The sequence below is a fragment of the Serinus canaria genome, chromosome 4, assembly GCF_022539315.1.
Source record: "Serinus canaria isolate serCan28SL12 chromosome 4, serCan2020, whole genome shotgun sequence".
Taxonomy (NCBI): Eukaryota; Metazoa; Chordata; class Aves; order Passeriformes; family Fringillidae; genus Serinus; species Serinus canaria.
In genome coordinates, this window is record NC_066317.1 from 70,684,693 (window position 1) to 70,701,324 (window position 16,632).

Sequence of the window (16,632 nt, forward strand, 5' to 3'; positions counted from 1 at the left end):
AGGGACTGGGAGAACTGGGAGCCCCAAGGAAGGCGCAGCTCCCCAGTCCCACCCTCCCCAGGGACTGGGAGAACTGGGAGCCCCAAGGAAGGCACAGCTCCCCAATCCCACCCTCCCCAGGGATTGGGAGAACTGGGAGCCCCAAGGAAGGCGCAGCTCCCCAGTCCCACCCTCCCAGGGACTGGGAGAACTGGGAGCCCCAAGGAAGGCACAGCTCCCCAGTCCCACCCTCCCCAGGGACTGGGAGAACTGGGAGCCCCAAGGAAGGGGCTGGTGCAGCCCAGCTCAGTGCTGGGACAGCCCCGGGGTGCTGGGGATGGAGATGGGCCCAGCTGGAAGTGCGAGGAGGGGGAAGGGAGGAGCATGGCTGGGGAGAGGGAGGGAAGGAGCAGGGCTGGGGAGAGGGAGGAAAGGAAGGAGCAGGGCTGGGGAGAGGGAGGGAAGGAAGGAGCAGGGCTGGGGAGAGGGAGGGAAGGAAGGAGCAGGGCTGGGGAGAGGGAGGGAAGGATCAGGGCTGTGCTCACGCTCTCGTGGGACACAATTCAAGAAGCAGCCAGCACAATCCAAGCTGAACAGCAGGAAGAGTATCCTGGTGGGAAGAGCAAAATATCGCAGCCGACTGCTGGGGGAAGGTGTGGGGCGTCTGTGGTGGGAAGTTTTCAGCACAAATTACAGGGAAGCCATCAGGAATAGTTTAGGCAGAGCTGAGCTTGTCTTGGTGGAAGGAAGAGATGAGATGAGATAATTGCTTGGAGATCCTTCCAGCTGCCATCCCCCGGGCCAGGGGGGAACAGCTCCTTTTCCCTGTGTGGGGAATGGGTCCTTCAGCCCCAGCAAGGCTGTACAGGAGGGTCTGAGGTGGGTTCAGGGGGATGGGATGGAGGTGGGATAGGTCTGGTCACTGACAGAAGGACTTGGGAAGTGCCTTAGGATTCGTGCCTAGTGTGGAAGTGCTCAAAAACCACATGGATGTGGCACTTGGGGACATGGTCACTGTGGCCCTGGCAGTGCTGGGGGAAAGGCTGGAGGGGATGGACTCTGAGGGCTTCTCCATTTTAATGGTTCCATGGTTCTCGTGTGGGATGGGCACCCAGCCGGGCACCCCCGTGACACCACCAGGCACAGACACTGCTTTGGAGCTGTGGCACCAAAGTCAAGCACCTTCCTGGAGCCTGGGAGATGCTGGAGAAACTGGGGGTGACTGGTTGGACTGGAGCCTCCTCTGCAGGTCTCCTTCTGGCTGACTTTAATCAAGAAGGGATTAAAATCTGCTCTGGAGACTTGGGCGCTCCAAGGGGTGCATCTGCACCAAGGAAAAATGTACAGGAAATTGGGAAAGCTGCTCAGAAATCCATCAGGAGGAAATGACTCCTCCCACCTGGAATCAGATGGAGAAGAACAGGGAGATGGTGGTGGGCTACAGGCACCAAGACAAGATCAAATCACCACGTGCTGTGCACCAGCCCTGACTCCCTTGCCGGTGTGTTTTGTTGGAAAGTGTAATTTCACTCCTGTTGGGGTTTTGCTGTTCCAGCTGTCCAGAACCCTGGACCTGCTCAGCCAGCTGGCCAGGGAATTGTGACAGATGTGGAGACCACAGCTCCTGGTCAGGATTTTGGTGTCTCAGCTGCCAAGACAACCCCAGCCATGGCCATGGCCATGCTGGGAACCCTCCTGGGAAGGAGCAGCTGCCTTGGAGGGGGCTCTGAGGAGCAGGCTGGGCCCACTCTGATGGCACCTGTCCCACTGTCCCACACAGGGCACTTTGTCCCTTCAAACCAAGTGCCCACCATGCGACTGGGCTTGAATCATGTCCACCCTCCTCTTCCCAGCTCTGTCTCTGCCAGGGCAAAGGGAGGATCTCCTTCCTGGCTTTGGGATGATGGCCCTGGGCTGTTACCAGGGAAGGACCTTCACCAGCAAATCCAGCAGAACTCCAGCAGGGACAGAAGCTCCCAGCAGCACTGAGGGACCCAGGGTGGGAAGCAGCACTCCCAGACAGTGCTCCAGGGGGCTGTTGGGGCAAACCCCAGGATTTGGGGCTTCTGGTTGCACTGACAGCTTGGTACCCAGCATGGGGAGCTCTCCAGTGGGGCCGTGGGAGAAGCAGGAATTCCTTCAGTGCCCTACGAGGCCACTGGAAGCTTTGCCACAGATCCTCAGCAGGATGCACCTCCCAGCTCACCCAGAAACGTGGCTGGGATGAACCACAGCCCATGCCAGCCCCTGGGAGCAGGTGAAGCCTGAGGATGCTCCTTTCCCTCTGGCAGACAGCCAAGAGCACAAGGGCAAAATGGGGGAAAACCCCAAAAATCCCAGTGCCCTGAACCCTACTGAGCACCTGCTCATGGCCCAGCAGTGTTCAGGTAGCTCGGGCAGGATGGCACCAGGGTGAGACCCAGCCACCCCTCCCCGCCAGGGAACAAAGCTGGGCATCGCCTCGCGGTACCCACGGCTCTCCAGCTCTCTTCCCCCATCCCTTGCCTTGCAGTGGGAGCCTCTCTCCTCTCATCAGCTCAGACAAGGCTAATTGGGGTGATAAAGAACTGGCTCGGCGTGCTGGCGTGGGCTGCAGGAACAAATGGTGCGGTGGTCACAGCTGGTGCTGCGGAGCCGGCGCGCGGGGGGCTCGGGGCGCCCCGAGCGCTGCACGGGGGGCTGGCGGGGGGCTCCGAGTGTTTTGCATGGCTGCTGACACGGGTGTAACGTGCAGGCACGGCCGGTGAGGCAGCAGCAGGCAGGAAGCAGATGCTTTTTGTTTGGGGTTGATACTCATTTCTATCCCAGCTCGGGAAAAGGTGTAGAAAGGAATGTGCTCCGGAGAGTGCGGGGAGAGAGATAGGTCTAGGCTGGCTGCCAGGGATCCTGGAACGATATGGAAGGCAGCTAGGGGAGACAGGAGCAGATGGATTTGGCATACAGCTCATCACTCAGCCAAAAAAAAAAAAAAAAAAAAGAAAAAAAAAAAGGAGGGGGGGGAGAAGAAGGGAGAAAGCAGCCAATTTTGGGAGGGGGAGGGTCATGGGGACTGGCGGATGCTGCTCGGGGCTGGGGGAAGGGAGGGCCAGCATGGTCACTGTGTCTCCTGCTGCCAGTGGGGAGAGGGGCTGGTGGCTCCCTGGGAACCTGGGAAGGGTCTCCTGGCCCTTCCAGCAGCTCCTCCCAGGCCTTTGGTCACCAGGGCAGAGCCCAGGGCAGGGCCGGGCACTCCGAGCCCTCGGGAAGCTCAGCCAGGTGTAGGAAGGGCTGTGGCACCACGGAATCATGGAATGCCTGGGGTTGGAAAGGAGCTTGGAGATCACAAAGCCCAAACATGCCCAGCACTGCCAGGGCCACCACTGCCCCTGTCCCCAAGTGCCACATCCACAGGGCTCTGAAATCCCCCAGGGATGGGCACTCCAAACCTCCCTGGGCACTTCCAGGGCCTGAGCCCCCTTTCCATGGAGAAATTCCTGGGATGCCCACCCAGACCCTCCCCTGGGGCCGTTCCCTCTGCTCCTGTCCCTGTTCCCTGGAGCACAGGAGCTGTGCAGAGCCACAAGGGCCCCCTGAGCCTCCTCTGCTCCAGGCTGAGCCCCTGCCCAGCTCCCTCAGGGATTCTCCAGCCCCTGCCCAGCTCCTCAGGGATTCTCCAACCCCTGCCCAGCTCCCTCAGGGATTCTCCAGCCCCTGCCCAGCTCCTCAGGGATTCTCCAGCCCCTGCCCAGCTCCCTCAGGGATTCTCCAGCCCCTGCCCAGCTCCCTCAGGGATTCTCCAGCCCCTGCCCAGCTCCTCAGGGATTCTCCAACCCCTGCCCAGCTCCCTCAGGGATTCTCCAGCCCCTGCCCAGCTCCCTCAGGGATTCTCCAGCCCCTGCCCAGCTCCCTCAGGGATTCTCCAGCCCCTGCCCAGCTCCCTCAGGGATTCTCCAGCCTCTTCCGAGCTCCGTTCCCTGCCCTGACCATGCTCCAGCCTCTTTCTTGTCACAAGGGTCCCATTTGCATTCCCAGTCAAATGGGACCTTCCCAGTTATCCAGGAGTGCTGATAAATGATGGGAAATGTCTCTGTGAGTCTTTCCTTCCCCCAGCTCTCCCAGCCCCTCTGGATGGATCCATCCCTTCCCATGGATTTGTGGCTGTCTCAGCAGCATTTCAGGTCACTGACCAGCCCCCCTTGGATTATGGGGCTTGGAGCACCTGGCCTGGTGGAAGGTGTCCAGGGAAAGTGTCCCTGGCCATGAAATGCATCCATAAAAGGTATCCTTGCTCATGGAAGGTGTCCATGGAAGGTGTCCCTGTCCCTGGAAGGTGTCCCTGTCCCTGGAAGGTGTCCCTGCCCATGGAAGGTGTCCCTGTCCCTGGAAGGTGTCCCTGCCCATGGAAGGTGTCCCTGCCCATGGAAGGTGTCCCTGCCCATGGAAGGTGTCCCTGTCCCTGGAAGGTGTCCCTGCCCATGGAAGGTGTCCTTGCCTATGGAAGGTGTCCCTGCCCATGGAAGGTGTCCCTGCCCATGGAAGGTGTCCCTGTCCCTGGAAGGTGTCCCTGCCCATGGAAGGTGTACTTGCCTATGGAAGGTGTCCCTGTCCCTGGAAGGTGTCCCTGCCTATGCAAGGTGTCCCTGTCCCTGGAAGGTGTCCCTGTCCCTGGAAGGTGTCCCTGCCCATGGAAGGTGTCCATGGCCATGGAAGGTGTCCCTGTCCCTGGAAGTTGTCCCAGGCCATGGAAGGTGTCCCAGGCCATGGCAGGGGGTGGATGGGATGGGTTTTTAGGACCCATCCCAACACTGAAGTGCCCCCCTGGACTGATCCCTCAGGGATGAGACAAGGACAGCAGTGCTGGCTAAGGAGCTCCTCCTGGAATTGCTACAGACCTGCAGCCAACCGAGGGTGACCTGAAGGTGAGAGAATCCAGGAAATACTCCAATACTCCTTTAGATTATATCACAGAAACCTTCTTCAGAGCATCTCCAGCCTCTGGTTCCAGAGCCCAGCAGCTGTGGAGCCCCAAGGCCTCTCCGTGTCCCGCTCCAAAGAGTACCAGGCACCCCCAGGGCTGGCATTTCCCTAAATCCACAATCCCAGCTCTTCATGTCTCCATCTGCTGCCCTGAGGAGCTCTCTCCTGACAGAGATTTTCCTCCCGTGCAGTGTCCAAGGATTATCAGCTCGGCTTTGTTAAACCCAGCAGACAGAACTCGTGGTTCTCCTGCAAGGCAGATTGTCACCTGAAATGTTGGTGTCAAAGCTCTTTCCTGACAACTTCCCAGTCTCTCCACCCAACTGAAATCCTGGTGTGCCCCAAAACTGGGCACACGGGTTGAGAGATGTTCCCATGACTGAAGCACAAATGAGTGATTCAGGAATTACTGATATTCCGTCTTCTGCCCAAATCACAGAGCTGGGGGAACACAGTTTTGAGAGAAACCTGAATTTTGTGAAGTTTTCCTTCAAATTCATAATAAAAATGGAATTCAAGAGGTGACCAACACAGTTCTCTTCATTTTAGGTTTCTCTCAAGTCTTTTTGACCCCTGCCTTTGAAGGAAATGTTCAGTTTTCATAATAAAAAACCGTTGTATTCCGTCAAAATGTTTTTCACAAAACCATGGAAAGTCTCCTGACAGGTCAAAATTAGAACCATGGTTTGGCTTGGAAGGGACCTTAAAAATCCTCTCATTTCCACCCTGTCCTCCAGCAGCTGGAGGTGGGTGCTGGTGGCCAAGGCCTTCATGGCAAAGAAGAATCTGGAATGGATAAATCTCAGGAGCCAAATATCCCAAATTTGCTCCTTTTCACTGTTTCAAAGAAGGGAGACAAGCTGGGCAGGCTCTGCCTGTGACAGGAGCTGTGGTCAGCACTCTTCCACCAGAGCTGAGCCCCAGGGCTGCTGCCTCACCCTGGGCTGGGGGAATCAAAGAGCACCCGAGCTTGAAATGAAAGTTATCTTTAAACAATAAAAACGAGGAGAGTTGGGATGTTTGGCTGTTCTGGAATATTGGGTTGTTTTGGCTTTTGACAGTTATTGAGTTCAGGAGAATTTTTTTTTGTCCTGGAATGTTTGGCTGTTCTGGAATATTTGGCTGTTGTGGTTTTTGAAGGTTTCCCATTTCAGGAGACTTTTTGTTTGCCAGGGATGCTTTGCAGGGATCTTCCTGCCCTCAGCTGGAATGGGAATAAAAAATTGCCCTGAGGCAGAGCAGATTTCAGGATTTTTGGGGCAGCTGTGGGACTGCAACTTCCCCCTTCCCTGGACTGGGCAGTGCTGGCTTCGTGGTTAGATTTGATGATTTTAAAAGTTTTCCATGAAAATTTGATGATTTGAAAGGTTTTCCAGCCTAACTGATCCTGTGGTTCTGTGGTGTGGTGGTGCTGGGTTAATGGTTGAACTTGACAACTTCAAAAGTCTTTTCCAACCTAATTTCATGATTCTGCAATCAAGGGTGGGAGTTTTCAGTCTCACTTTTGGGGAATTACCACAGCACAGCTTCTGTGAGGATAAACACTCAGCAAAGACCTTAAATCAGGTGGGAAGAAGGGAAATGTGGATTTGGGGATGGGAAATTTGGAAATGTGGATTTGGGGAAGGGAAATTTGGAAATGTGGATTTGGGGATAGGAAATTTGGAAATGTGGGTTTGGGGAAGGGAAATTTGGAAATGTGGATTTGGGGATAGGAAATTTGGAAATGTGGATTTGGGGAAGGGAAAAGGAAGGGAAATTGGAAATGTGGGTTTGTGGCTGGAGCTGCCCTGGCCTGGGGTGTCTCTGGGATGAGCGATGACAACAGCCCCGATAACAGAGCCCAGGTGGGACCCCAGCCCCACCCTGGGGAGGTGACCCCAGCAGCCCCACCCTGGGGAGGTGACCCCGCTCCCTGCGAGCCCCAGCCTGTCCTGGAGCACAGCAGCTCCTGAGCTCCAGCCCTGTGCCCAGCCCCAGGAGCTCTCCTGCTCCCACCTCCCCCTGCCCCACCCCAGGGACCCTGCTGGGCCCTCACGGTGACATCAAGGACACCTGGCAGGCACGAGGAGCTTCTCCTTGGCCTTACTGTCTGAAATCTGATGTTTGTGAGCCTTTCTCTGGGGTTTTGGGGGGTTTGGTGAACACTGAGCTCTCAGACCCTCAGCACTTCCAGCTTTAGGAAAACTGGAGCGTCAACCCCAGCATGGCACCAGCTCCAGGTCACTGCAGAGTTGGGAGTTTGGGTCCTCTGGGGAAGCAGAGGGCTGCCCACAGCTCCAGAAACCTCAGCTGTCCAAACAAAACCACCAAAACCCCCAAATATAAGCTTTGGGACCCTAAGATTTCCAACAGCAAGATCAAACTGTTGGCTGTGTTTGTCTTCCAGAGCGAGGAGACAGCCAGGCCTCTGAGGGAGCTGAACCTTCTCCCCTCTGCTCTGGGGGTTTGCTCAGCCTGGGAGGGCTGGATGGGCAAACCTGGCACTACCACAGTAAATCCATCTCCACAGCAGCTCCAGAGAGGTCTCAGGCTGGCACAGGAGCAGCTGTGTGTGACCCCAGGGCTCGTCTCCTCCCTCAGGACAGGGCTGAAGGAACTTCTCCCTGGCTTCCTGGAAGAACCTTCACATTCCAGGATGCTTTTTTTTTTTCTTTTTGGAACATCTGAGCCAATGGATTGGTGGAAAAGTCACCAGCCCACTCCAAATACGGCCCTGAGAGCTCCCAAAATTGCAGAGTTTGGTTCTGATTCCTGATCCTTGCTGGAATGGAAAGCACCCACACAGGCACTCAGAGGTTCTTTCCTGGAAGGAAAAGAAATCCTACTTTTGAACGTGGACATCACTAAAAAGTTCCCATTTGGATGAAAATGAGCTCTTAGGTCCATTCCAGCAGGAATTCCTCAAGAAGCTCTGCCAAGGAAGAAGGAATTAATTTGTTGCTCTTTGCTGAAGACTCTGACCCCAGAATTCTCCTGCTGCTCAGGAGGAAGAGCAGGATGGAAGAGCAGGATTCAGGGATGCCCTGGGTGCTTTAGGGAAGCTGAGCAAACTCCTCAGGATCCCAAGCTCCAGCACATTTCCTTCTCTCACAGACCACCAGCCTCACCAGGGACAGGAAATTCAAAAAGCAATTACAGATAATTACACATGTGAGATGTGATTAATAAGGCATTCTCAGCCCTGAGCAGGCAAGTCTGGACAACTGATCCCCTTCCTTTGCATCCTGCACCTCTTGGAGCAGTCAGGGCTGCTTCAGATGAGCCAAAACAACCCCAAACACACAAAAAAGGACAAATCCAACAAGGGAGGGGCAAGGCAGATGATGGGCATGGGAGATGTGTGGGGGCACCAGGTAAAGAGGCCTCTGACCAAGAATGATGATATTAAAGGTTTTTTCTGATTTCATGATTCCTGTGTGGGGCCAGGAGTCAGACTCTTTATTCTCCACTCTTGGTAGATCATTCCTCATTCCAGCTCAGGCATTCCATGATTCCCACAAGCGGCCAGGGGGGCCAGGCTGGGCTGGCAGAGGAGGGGCAGGGACTGGGTTTTCAGGCCCAGAAGAAGCCAGCAAAGCCCAGGAGCCAGGGGAGGGCTCAGGAATGGCCAGGCAGGGCAGGAATCCCGGGGAGGAGCCCCTCTGTTTACAGTGGGTGCTGCTGAAAGGTGTCCCGAAGAAAGACAGCAATTAACAGCCCTGCAAAAAAATGGCTTCTTTCCACAAAGAGCCTTTTAAGTCTGTTTTTCGGGCCACTTTAAGGGTTAATGTTTAGCTGTTTATCCGGCCTTGTCGGATGTCAGCTCTTTCTTTTGACTCCTAATGGCTTACAGCCATCAGGAGGTGAAGACTCCTCAAAAGAGCTGGTGTCAGGAATGTTTTTTTATGCCCACCAGCACCCACACACCTGCAGCAGGCCGTGCTCGCAGGGGGATAGTTTACATACTTGAACCTGTCTCCCAGGGCCAGGGGTATAAACATGAAACCAGATCCTGTCTGCCAGCCCTGGGGCTGCCGAGGGTCCCTGCTCCCACAGCCGCCCTGCCCACAGAGCACAGCTCAGGTCAGGCCCTGCTCCCACAGCCGCCCTGCCCACAGAGCACAGCTCGGGTCAGACCCTGCTCCCACAGCCGCCCTGCCCACAGAGCACAGCTCGGGTCAGACCCTGCTGCCCTGCCCACAGAGCACAGCTCAGGTCAGGCCCTGCTGCCCTGCCCACAGAGCACAGCTCAGGTCAGGCCCTGCTGCCCTGCCCACAGAGCACGGCTCGGGTCAGGCCCTGCTGCCCTGCCCACAGAGCACAGCTCGGGTCAGGCCCTGCTGCCCTGCCCACAGAGCACAGCTCGGGTCAGGCCCTGCTGCCCTGCCCACAGAGCACGGCTCGGGTCAGGCCCTGCTGCCACAGCCCTGCCGCCCTGCCCACAGAGCACAGCTCGGGTCAGACCCTGCTCCCACAGCCGCCTTGCCCACAGAGCACAGCTCGGGTCAGGCCCTGCTGCCCGGCCCTGCCGCCCTGCCCACAGAGCACGGCTCGGGTCAGACCCTGCTCCCACAGCCGCCTTGCCCACAGAGCACGGCTCGGGTCAGGCCCTGCTGCCCTGCCCACAGAGCACGGCTCGGGTCAGACCCTGCTGCCACAGCCGCCCTGCCCACAGAGCATGGCTCGGGTCAGGCCCTGCTGCCCTGCCCACAGAGCACAGCTCGGGTCAGGCCCTGCTGCCCGGCCCTCTGCCCACCTGGGCGTTCCTGGGCCCTGGAACGTGTTCAGCACCTTTGAGCGGGGAACAAAGGAGCACTGCCAGGAGCAGCCATCGAAAACCAGCTGGGTCACAAATCAAAGGCTGCGGGACAGGCAGGGGAGGGAGAACAAAGGCACAGCCCCCGCAGCCACCTGGGGGCTCTGCTCGCTGCCGACCTTCCCTGGCCCTGAGGTGTCACCGAGCCCAACAATCACACACAGGCGGAGCAGGTGGAAATTTAACCACCCCCAAGTGGCCCTGGGGCTCCTAAGCAGTGGTGGTGGAGCCCCTGAAGGCCAGAGCCTTCTTCTCCTCCTTCTCCTTCTCCTTCTTCCCTCTGGAAATGCCCCTGGATCCCTGGCAGTGCCCCAGGCCAGGCTGGACAGGGCTTGGAGCAGCCTGGGACAGCGGGAGGTGTCCCTGCCATGGCAAGGGGTGGAACAAGATGAGATTTAAGGTGGGTCCAACCCAAACCATTCCATGATTCCAGGATTTCAGAGAAGCATTTGCTGCCAGAAGAAGTGGCTTAGGTCTCCCAGCTCCAGAGCACTGGGGAGCGAGCAGGGAAATGCTTTGATTTTGAGATTTTGAGAAAGAAGTGGGGGAGAAAACCCCAAGGACATGGGAGATGCCATGAAATGTCCAGAAATGTTCTTTGCTTGGCCAGACTGGCTCCTTTCCTGGTCAAGAGGAGTTTCAGTTGTGCCAGGACACAAGTCCAAAGGGGACAGCAGGGAAGAGCTTCCAGATGAGTTTGGGAATGGGGGTGGCCCTGGGACAGGGCAAGTGCTGCCTCTGTGGCATCACCACCATGGATCTGCAGCTGGAATTCCACCGGGAATTACCGGGACACAGCACCTGCTCCATCCCAGAGGGAGAACCCAAGGGAGCATCATCTCCTGGTGGGAATGAGGAGCTGCTGTGCAGAAAGGGGAATCTGGGGGTTCTCCTGACTGGAATGTCCCAGCAATGGAATGTCTGGGCTGTGTGGTCTCTGCAGAAGCACCAGGCTCTGCCCAAAGCCCTCCCTGGAGCAGGAAGGGGCTGGAGGCTGCTGGCTCAGCAGCTCAGGCAAAGCACCTCTGCAGCCACTTCTGGCTTTGCCACGTCCCCCAGCCACAGCTGCACTGCTTGGGCCTGACTCCGCTCCCTCTCTGAGACAAGGCAAAGCCAGCTCTTCCTTCTCAACCACTGCAGGGCTTTGCTTATTCTGAATTTTGTGTTTTCCTTGCTTTTGTAAAAAATCTTCCTGCACATTGAGCACAGAGTACTTTTAACAGTGTCCTGAAGACTGCCCATGGAGGAGTAGAAAACATGCTGTGGGGTTTCTTCTGTGAAGGCAGGTGAGGGGCTGCTTCACTTGGAAAGCAAAAGGGAAACTCCTTGCTCCTTGTGCTTTAATTCACCTTTGCTGTGCACTCTTCTAGGCCTGACACTGGATACTATAGAGTAAAACAGCACAAACAGCCCTGTGAAGGACAAGGACAGGACAGGAGTAAGGCTGGCACCCTTTCCCGTGCTCCTAGGGAATACCTTCACCAGGAATGCTCTGGACTGCCTCAGGGAGCTCTGGAGCACCTGAACCTGCCTCTGTCCCTGCCTGGAACACACCTGAGCTCCCCCAGAAGCTCTGCTGTCACACTGACCTGGGGCTTGTCCCACGGAGGGTGGCCTGACCTTGCAAGCCCCAGCTCTCCTTCTGTGGGTGCAGATGATGCCACAGGTGGGAGCAGGAGCTGGGGCAGATCCCTGCAGCCAGGAGCCAGGTGTGGCTCCATCAGAACTGGGGGTGACAGACGTGCCCCTCACCTGAGGAGATCTTTGCCCTCCAATGCTCACCTGAGGCCTGTCCTGGAGCAGGGACACCTGGCTCCCCTCAGGGGGGGATTCTGGTCCTCTGGGGTCAAAACTCAGCTGAGATAAATCCCACCAACCTTGAGAGAGCCCAGGAGAAACCATCACAGCACAACTTCTGAACACTGATGGATGGACAGACGACTTCAACTCATCACAGCTGAAAAGTGCTGTGTTTATTACAGCACTGGCACAATAAAGCTGAATAACTTTTAAAGGCATGTGCACCCTTTGAGAGTCTGAACTTTTTCTCTGTCTCCTAATTTGTTGCATATGTATTAAGTTGTAATAGGTTTATGCAATTTATTTATTAGAAATAATACTTCACATTATTTCTTTGTGCAGAGAGCTCTCTGGTTGTCTGTCCATCTTTGCACCTTTAGTTTTGGTTTAGTTCTTGTTTCAGGGTTTAAGGAGCCTTTCTTATCTTCTTCTAGCTTGGAAGTTCACATTCCTTTCACCTTGTCTGAGGCAGTTTTGTGAGCTGCAGGATTTTGTGAGCACAAGTTTTTTACAAACACAGCGAATTAACAGATCTACAGACTGAACAGTTCAAAGCAGCACACTTCACTTAAATCTGAAATGGAATTCTAACTCAATTCCTAGCCCCATATCCCAGCCCCTGCACTGGGCCAGCCAGGACCTGCAGGGACCAGGAACACCAGGATGGCACAGCCTGTGTCCATCCACTGGGGCAAGCTCTTCCCACCCACAGGGAGCCTTCATCTGCTGGCAGCTTTCCTGGCAGCAGGACCCTCCAGGATCAGCTGGGAAACCCAAACTGCTCCAGGGATGTTGGGGACAGTCCACCAGCCATGGCCAGTGCCCCAGGCTGTGCTCAGGTCCCACTGGGGCTGGGAGTCCAGATGGAGTCTAGGACTTCCTTAGGCCATTATTTCCTACCAAAGATGGGCTGGGAGCTTCCACTGGAGTTCTGTGCAACCTCTGGGGCCTGCTGTCCCCAAATGTCACCTCCCCTCCCATCACCTCACCCTGCCAGGGGCAGCACATTGCTCTGGGAGGGTCTCTCATCCTCCAGCCTCTGACAGGAACGAGTCCATCCTCACTAAGGAACCCCAGAAACCTCACTAGGCACCACCACCCTTCATGGGTGGAAAGGAGCTCAACACATTCCCAAATACCTCAGACTTTCCCTCAAGTCCCACTTGAACCATGCCAGTGTTCAGGACTTGTAAGTCCTGGGGGTTCTGCTCAAATCAACCATTTATGGGCATTGAAGAAGCTCCCTGGGATCAACTCTTCATTGAGGCTGACATGGAGAACGAGGGAAAGGCAAGGAGATTAACCAGAAGATAAACCAGAAGATAAGGCAGGAGATTAACCAGAAGATAAGGCAGAAGATAAGGCAGAAGATTAACCAGAAGATAAACCAAAAGATAAACCAGAAGATAAACCAGAAAATTAGGTAGGAGATAAACCAGAAAATAAGGCAGGAGATAAACCAGAAGATAAGGCTGGAGATAAACCAGAAAATAAGACAGGAGATTAAACCAGAAGATAAACCAGAAGGTAAGGCAGGAGATAAACCAGAAGATAAGGCAGAAGATAAACCAGAAGATAAGGCAGGAGATAAACCAGAAGATAAGGCAGAAGATAAGGCAGAAGATAAACCAGAAGATAAGGCAGGAGATAAGGCAGGAGATAAGCTGGGTCAGCACTCAGGAGAGGAACCTCAGATGAACCTCTTGGTGCTCCCGGAGCAGGAGGAAGCGATCTCTGAGGCACAGCTTGAATCCTCTGCAGTCTTTGGGAGACGCTTCCCGCTGAGCTCCCAGCCTCCTGCCAGCCCTCCAGGACCTCGTGGCACTTCTTTGCTGAGAGGAGCTCCTTCCAAGCCCAGCCTCCATCCCAAGGGCTCCCAGACTCCCAGGAAACCGTTCCCCAGCCCCAGAAGCAAAGCAGAACTTCTCACTTCTCAAACATTTTTCCCCATGGCAGCTGGCAAATCCCTTCCCTGGCTTCTCATCCAACTTGGACAAAATTACTGCAGAGAATCCCTCCCGCTCCCCTCCCCCCCAAGCAAAGCAATCCCAAGGGAGGGATGGTTCCATGGGGACCCCCTGCTGGATTGCATCTGATTTCCCTCCTAAGTATGGAATGGGGAAGCGTCTCGAGGGCTATGGCTGTGACCTCCATACAGCTCTTTTGTCAAGTGCCATTTCATTAAAAAATCAGCCTTTTAACTGTGGACACATTTCAACCTCACCAAATCTGCTAATTATTGACAGTTGGTGAAGAGGAGATTTCACTTGTTCCTCCTGTTAAACTGCATCTAATTAGTAATTACTGGTTCACTGTCATCTTTACTGCAATAATCCCACTGCACATTGGCTCATTAACCTTTTGCTTTTCTAAAGCAGCCTGCCAACAAGATGAAGGCTAAAACAGATTGGAAAACAATAGCTCAGCCTTGGATTTTAGGCTGTTTATTCCCCTTGTCCTGGAGATCCAAAAGGAAGATTATTTTTGAGGAAAGGCTGAAATCAGCCTCCTTCTGGAAGATGCTTCGGTTCCCCTTGAGCATCACCCTAAAGACACCCTTGAAACTTCCCCCAGGTGAGGGGCTCAGGTGGCTGAAGGCTGCTCTGCCATTCCCCAGCTCCATTTGTCCCTTTCTCACCTGGCCCTGTCCCCCTTTGTCCCCGCGGGCAGGGGGTGCCAGGAGCTCCTGGTGGATCTGCTGAGAGCGCTCTGGAGGAGCAGGGCCCACGGGGCAGGGAAGCAACCCCGTGGCTCTGTCTTCTGCTGCTACACTGAATTTCATTTGCACAAGTCCCATTTTCGGTTTGGAGCTGTCACAGCTGTTTCCATTGGCAGTGCATAGCTGAGTAGGAGTTGTCAGTGGGGATGCTGCGGGATTGGGAGAGGGAAGAGATTCCCCGGGGGGCATGGGAGGCAGTTGGAGGTTGTGGGCTAAATGCATTAACTACATGTTTCTCCTAAACTTAACAGCAGTGAATTACTCAATGCATATTGATGGCTTTAGGTACCACAGTTAGCACTAGCCTGGGATGACAAGAACGTTTCTCAGCAGCTCCAGCGTGAGTATTCCCAAGGATCCATGGTTTCGTGGCTGATACGAGGGGTTTATTTTTATCACGTTCTCTTTAGAGCCACAGTATCCAGAAACAAGCTGGGATTCTGGAGCACCGCTGCAGAAATCCAAGTGGAATCTCATCCCCACCAAACCCAGGGCTTGGCTAGGCTGGAGATGGACCCAAAAAAGGCTCAGGGTGCATTAACCATGCCAGCCCGTGGAGGCTGCTCCCCTCCAGAGCTCCCCTTCCCTGACACTGGTGCCTCTGTTTGCAGCCAGAGCTGAGCTCTGATTCCACTGGAGTTGCTGTGACACAGGAGTAACTCTGGAGCAGCTACAGCTGATGGGACAAGGTGCCTGCATTCACCCAGCAAATTCATGAAACCTATTGCAAGGCTTCAGCTCTGCTGGAAAACCAATTGTGAGCTTGACCCCCACCAGGAGAGAGGATCAGAGGTGGCCATGCAAACTCCTGGTCCAAAACAAGCCCTCCATGGCACATCAGCCTCTGTGCTTGCTCCCTGACTTCCAGAAGGTTCTGAGTGTGTGAGCAAGGGCAGAACTTGGTCACTCACAATTCCTGCAGTTTTGGAACAGAGCACATCTCTGACACCTCGTTGCTGACCTGGTACCACAGCCTGCTCCTGTCCTGCTGTGCCGTGAGCCAGGCATGGGGAAAGCAAAGACATTCCCACAGAGATCAGTGCTTCAGCATCTCTGAATTCCTCAGCTGACAGGACAGAATCATGGGAGCATTCAGGCTGGAAAAGACTCCAAGGTCATCGAGCCCAACCACTGAAGTTCAGGGTCTGGTGGTGAGTGCCCAAAACTTCAGAGGTTTTGAGAAACACTCCCTGCAAGGAGATTTGGATTTCCCATCCAGAAATGGATCCAGAGGGGTTGGTCCAGGTAAAACACTCACTTTGATCCCCTGAGCATCCCCACAGAAACCTCCAAAGAGATTCTGGGGAAGGGGGGGGAATGTCCTTTGTAAACACTCATATGTGTATAGAAAATGCAAAAATAATGGGAAAATTGGCTGGGAGAGCTGGGAATGTTCCCCTGGAGAAGGGAAGGCTCCAGGCAGAGCTCAGAGCCCCTGGCAGGGCCTGGAGGGGCTCCAGGAGAGCTGGAGAGGGACTGGGGACAAGGGACAGAGGGACAGGAGCCAGGGAATGGCTGCCACTGGGAAAGGGGAGATTGGGCTGGGATCTGGGCAAGGAATTGCTGTCTGGGAGGGTGGGCAGGGGCTGGGCTGGAATTCCCAGATTTGCTGGGGCTGCCCCTGGATCCCTGGCAGTGCCCAAGGCCAGGCTGGGCATTGGGGCTGGAGCAGCCTGGGGCAGTGGGAGCTGTCCTTGCCATGGATGGGTGGCACTGGGTGGGATTTAGGGTCCCTCCTGATCCAGACCACCCCAGGATTCTGTGACTGATCAGCCCCGGGGAGCCCCTGAGCCCTTTGGTGTGAGCAGATGTGGATCCAGCTGTGCAGGGCTCTCATGCCCTGGGGCAGAGCCCAGGCAGGCTCTGGAGGGCTCCCTCTCCCTGCAGGGTGTGTGGGCAGCACACAGCCTCTGTCTGGTCCCTCAGCAGGGCTGAGCCACGTTTGCTCTGCTCAGAACATCCCAGCTGCCTGCACGAGGTCACTCCCCAAACGCTGTCACTCCAGGGCTGCCTGGTGCCTGCCACCCCAGTGTCCCCAGAGCCAAACCACTCCTGAATCTTCCCTCTGGGTTAGGATTCATTCAGCTCCTAAAATCAATGAGATATTTCCCTGCTGGAAGAGCAGGTACTGCACAAGAGCAGTGATGTGAAGTATGTGTTATTTTTAGGGGAAACTTTTATCACTGAGAGAATAACAAAGTGCTGGGATGCTCTTCCCAGGGAGGTGGTGCAATCACCATCTCTGGATGTGTCTAGCAAAGACTGGCCATGGCACTTGGTGCTATAACTGAGGTGTGAGGGCACAGGTTGGGCTCCATGGTCTTAGAGGTCTCTTCCAACCTCATCATCCTGTGACTCTGTCACCCAGAAAGCCACAATT

General features: G+C 55.3%; 2 protein-coding genes across 2 annotated transcripts in view; one reads left to right on the forward strand and one right to left on the reverse strand.

Annotated features, from left to right (window-relative positions):
- The window catches only part of LOC103824794 (homeobox protein EMX1), a 169,838-nt gene that overhangs the window by 9,482 nt on the left and 143,724 nt on the right, over positions 1 to 16,632 (forward strand). The gene's annotated exons all lie outside the window — the stretch shown is intronic.
- The window catches only part of SFXN5 (sideroflexin 5), a 96,033-nt gene continuing 82,137 nt past the window's right edge, over positions 2,737 to 16,632 (reverse strand). The window contains 1 exon segment of the mRNA XM_050974140.1: positions 2,737 to 2,865. Coding sequence (XP_050830097.1) covers positions 2,845 to 2,865 — 21 coding nt within the window. The 3' untranslated portion in view covers positions 2,737 to 2,844.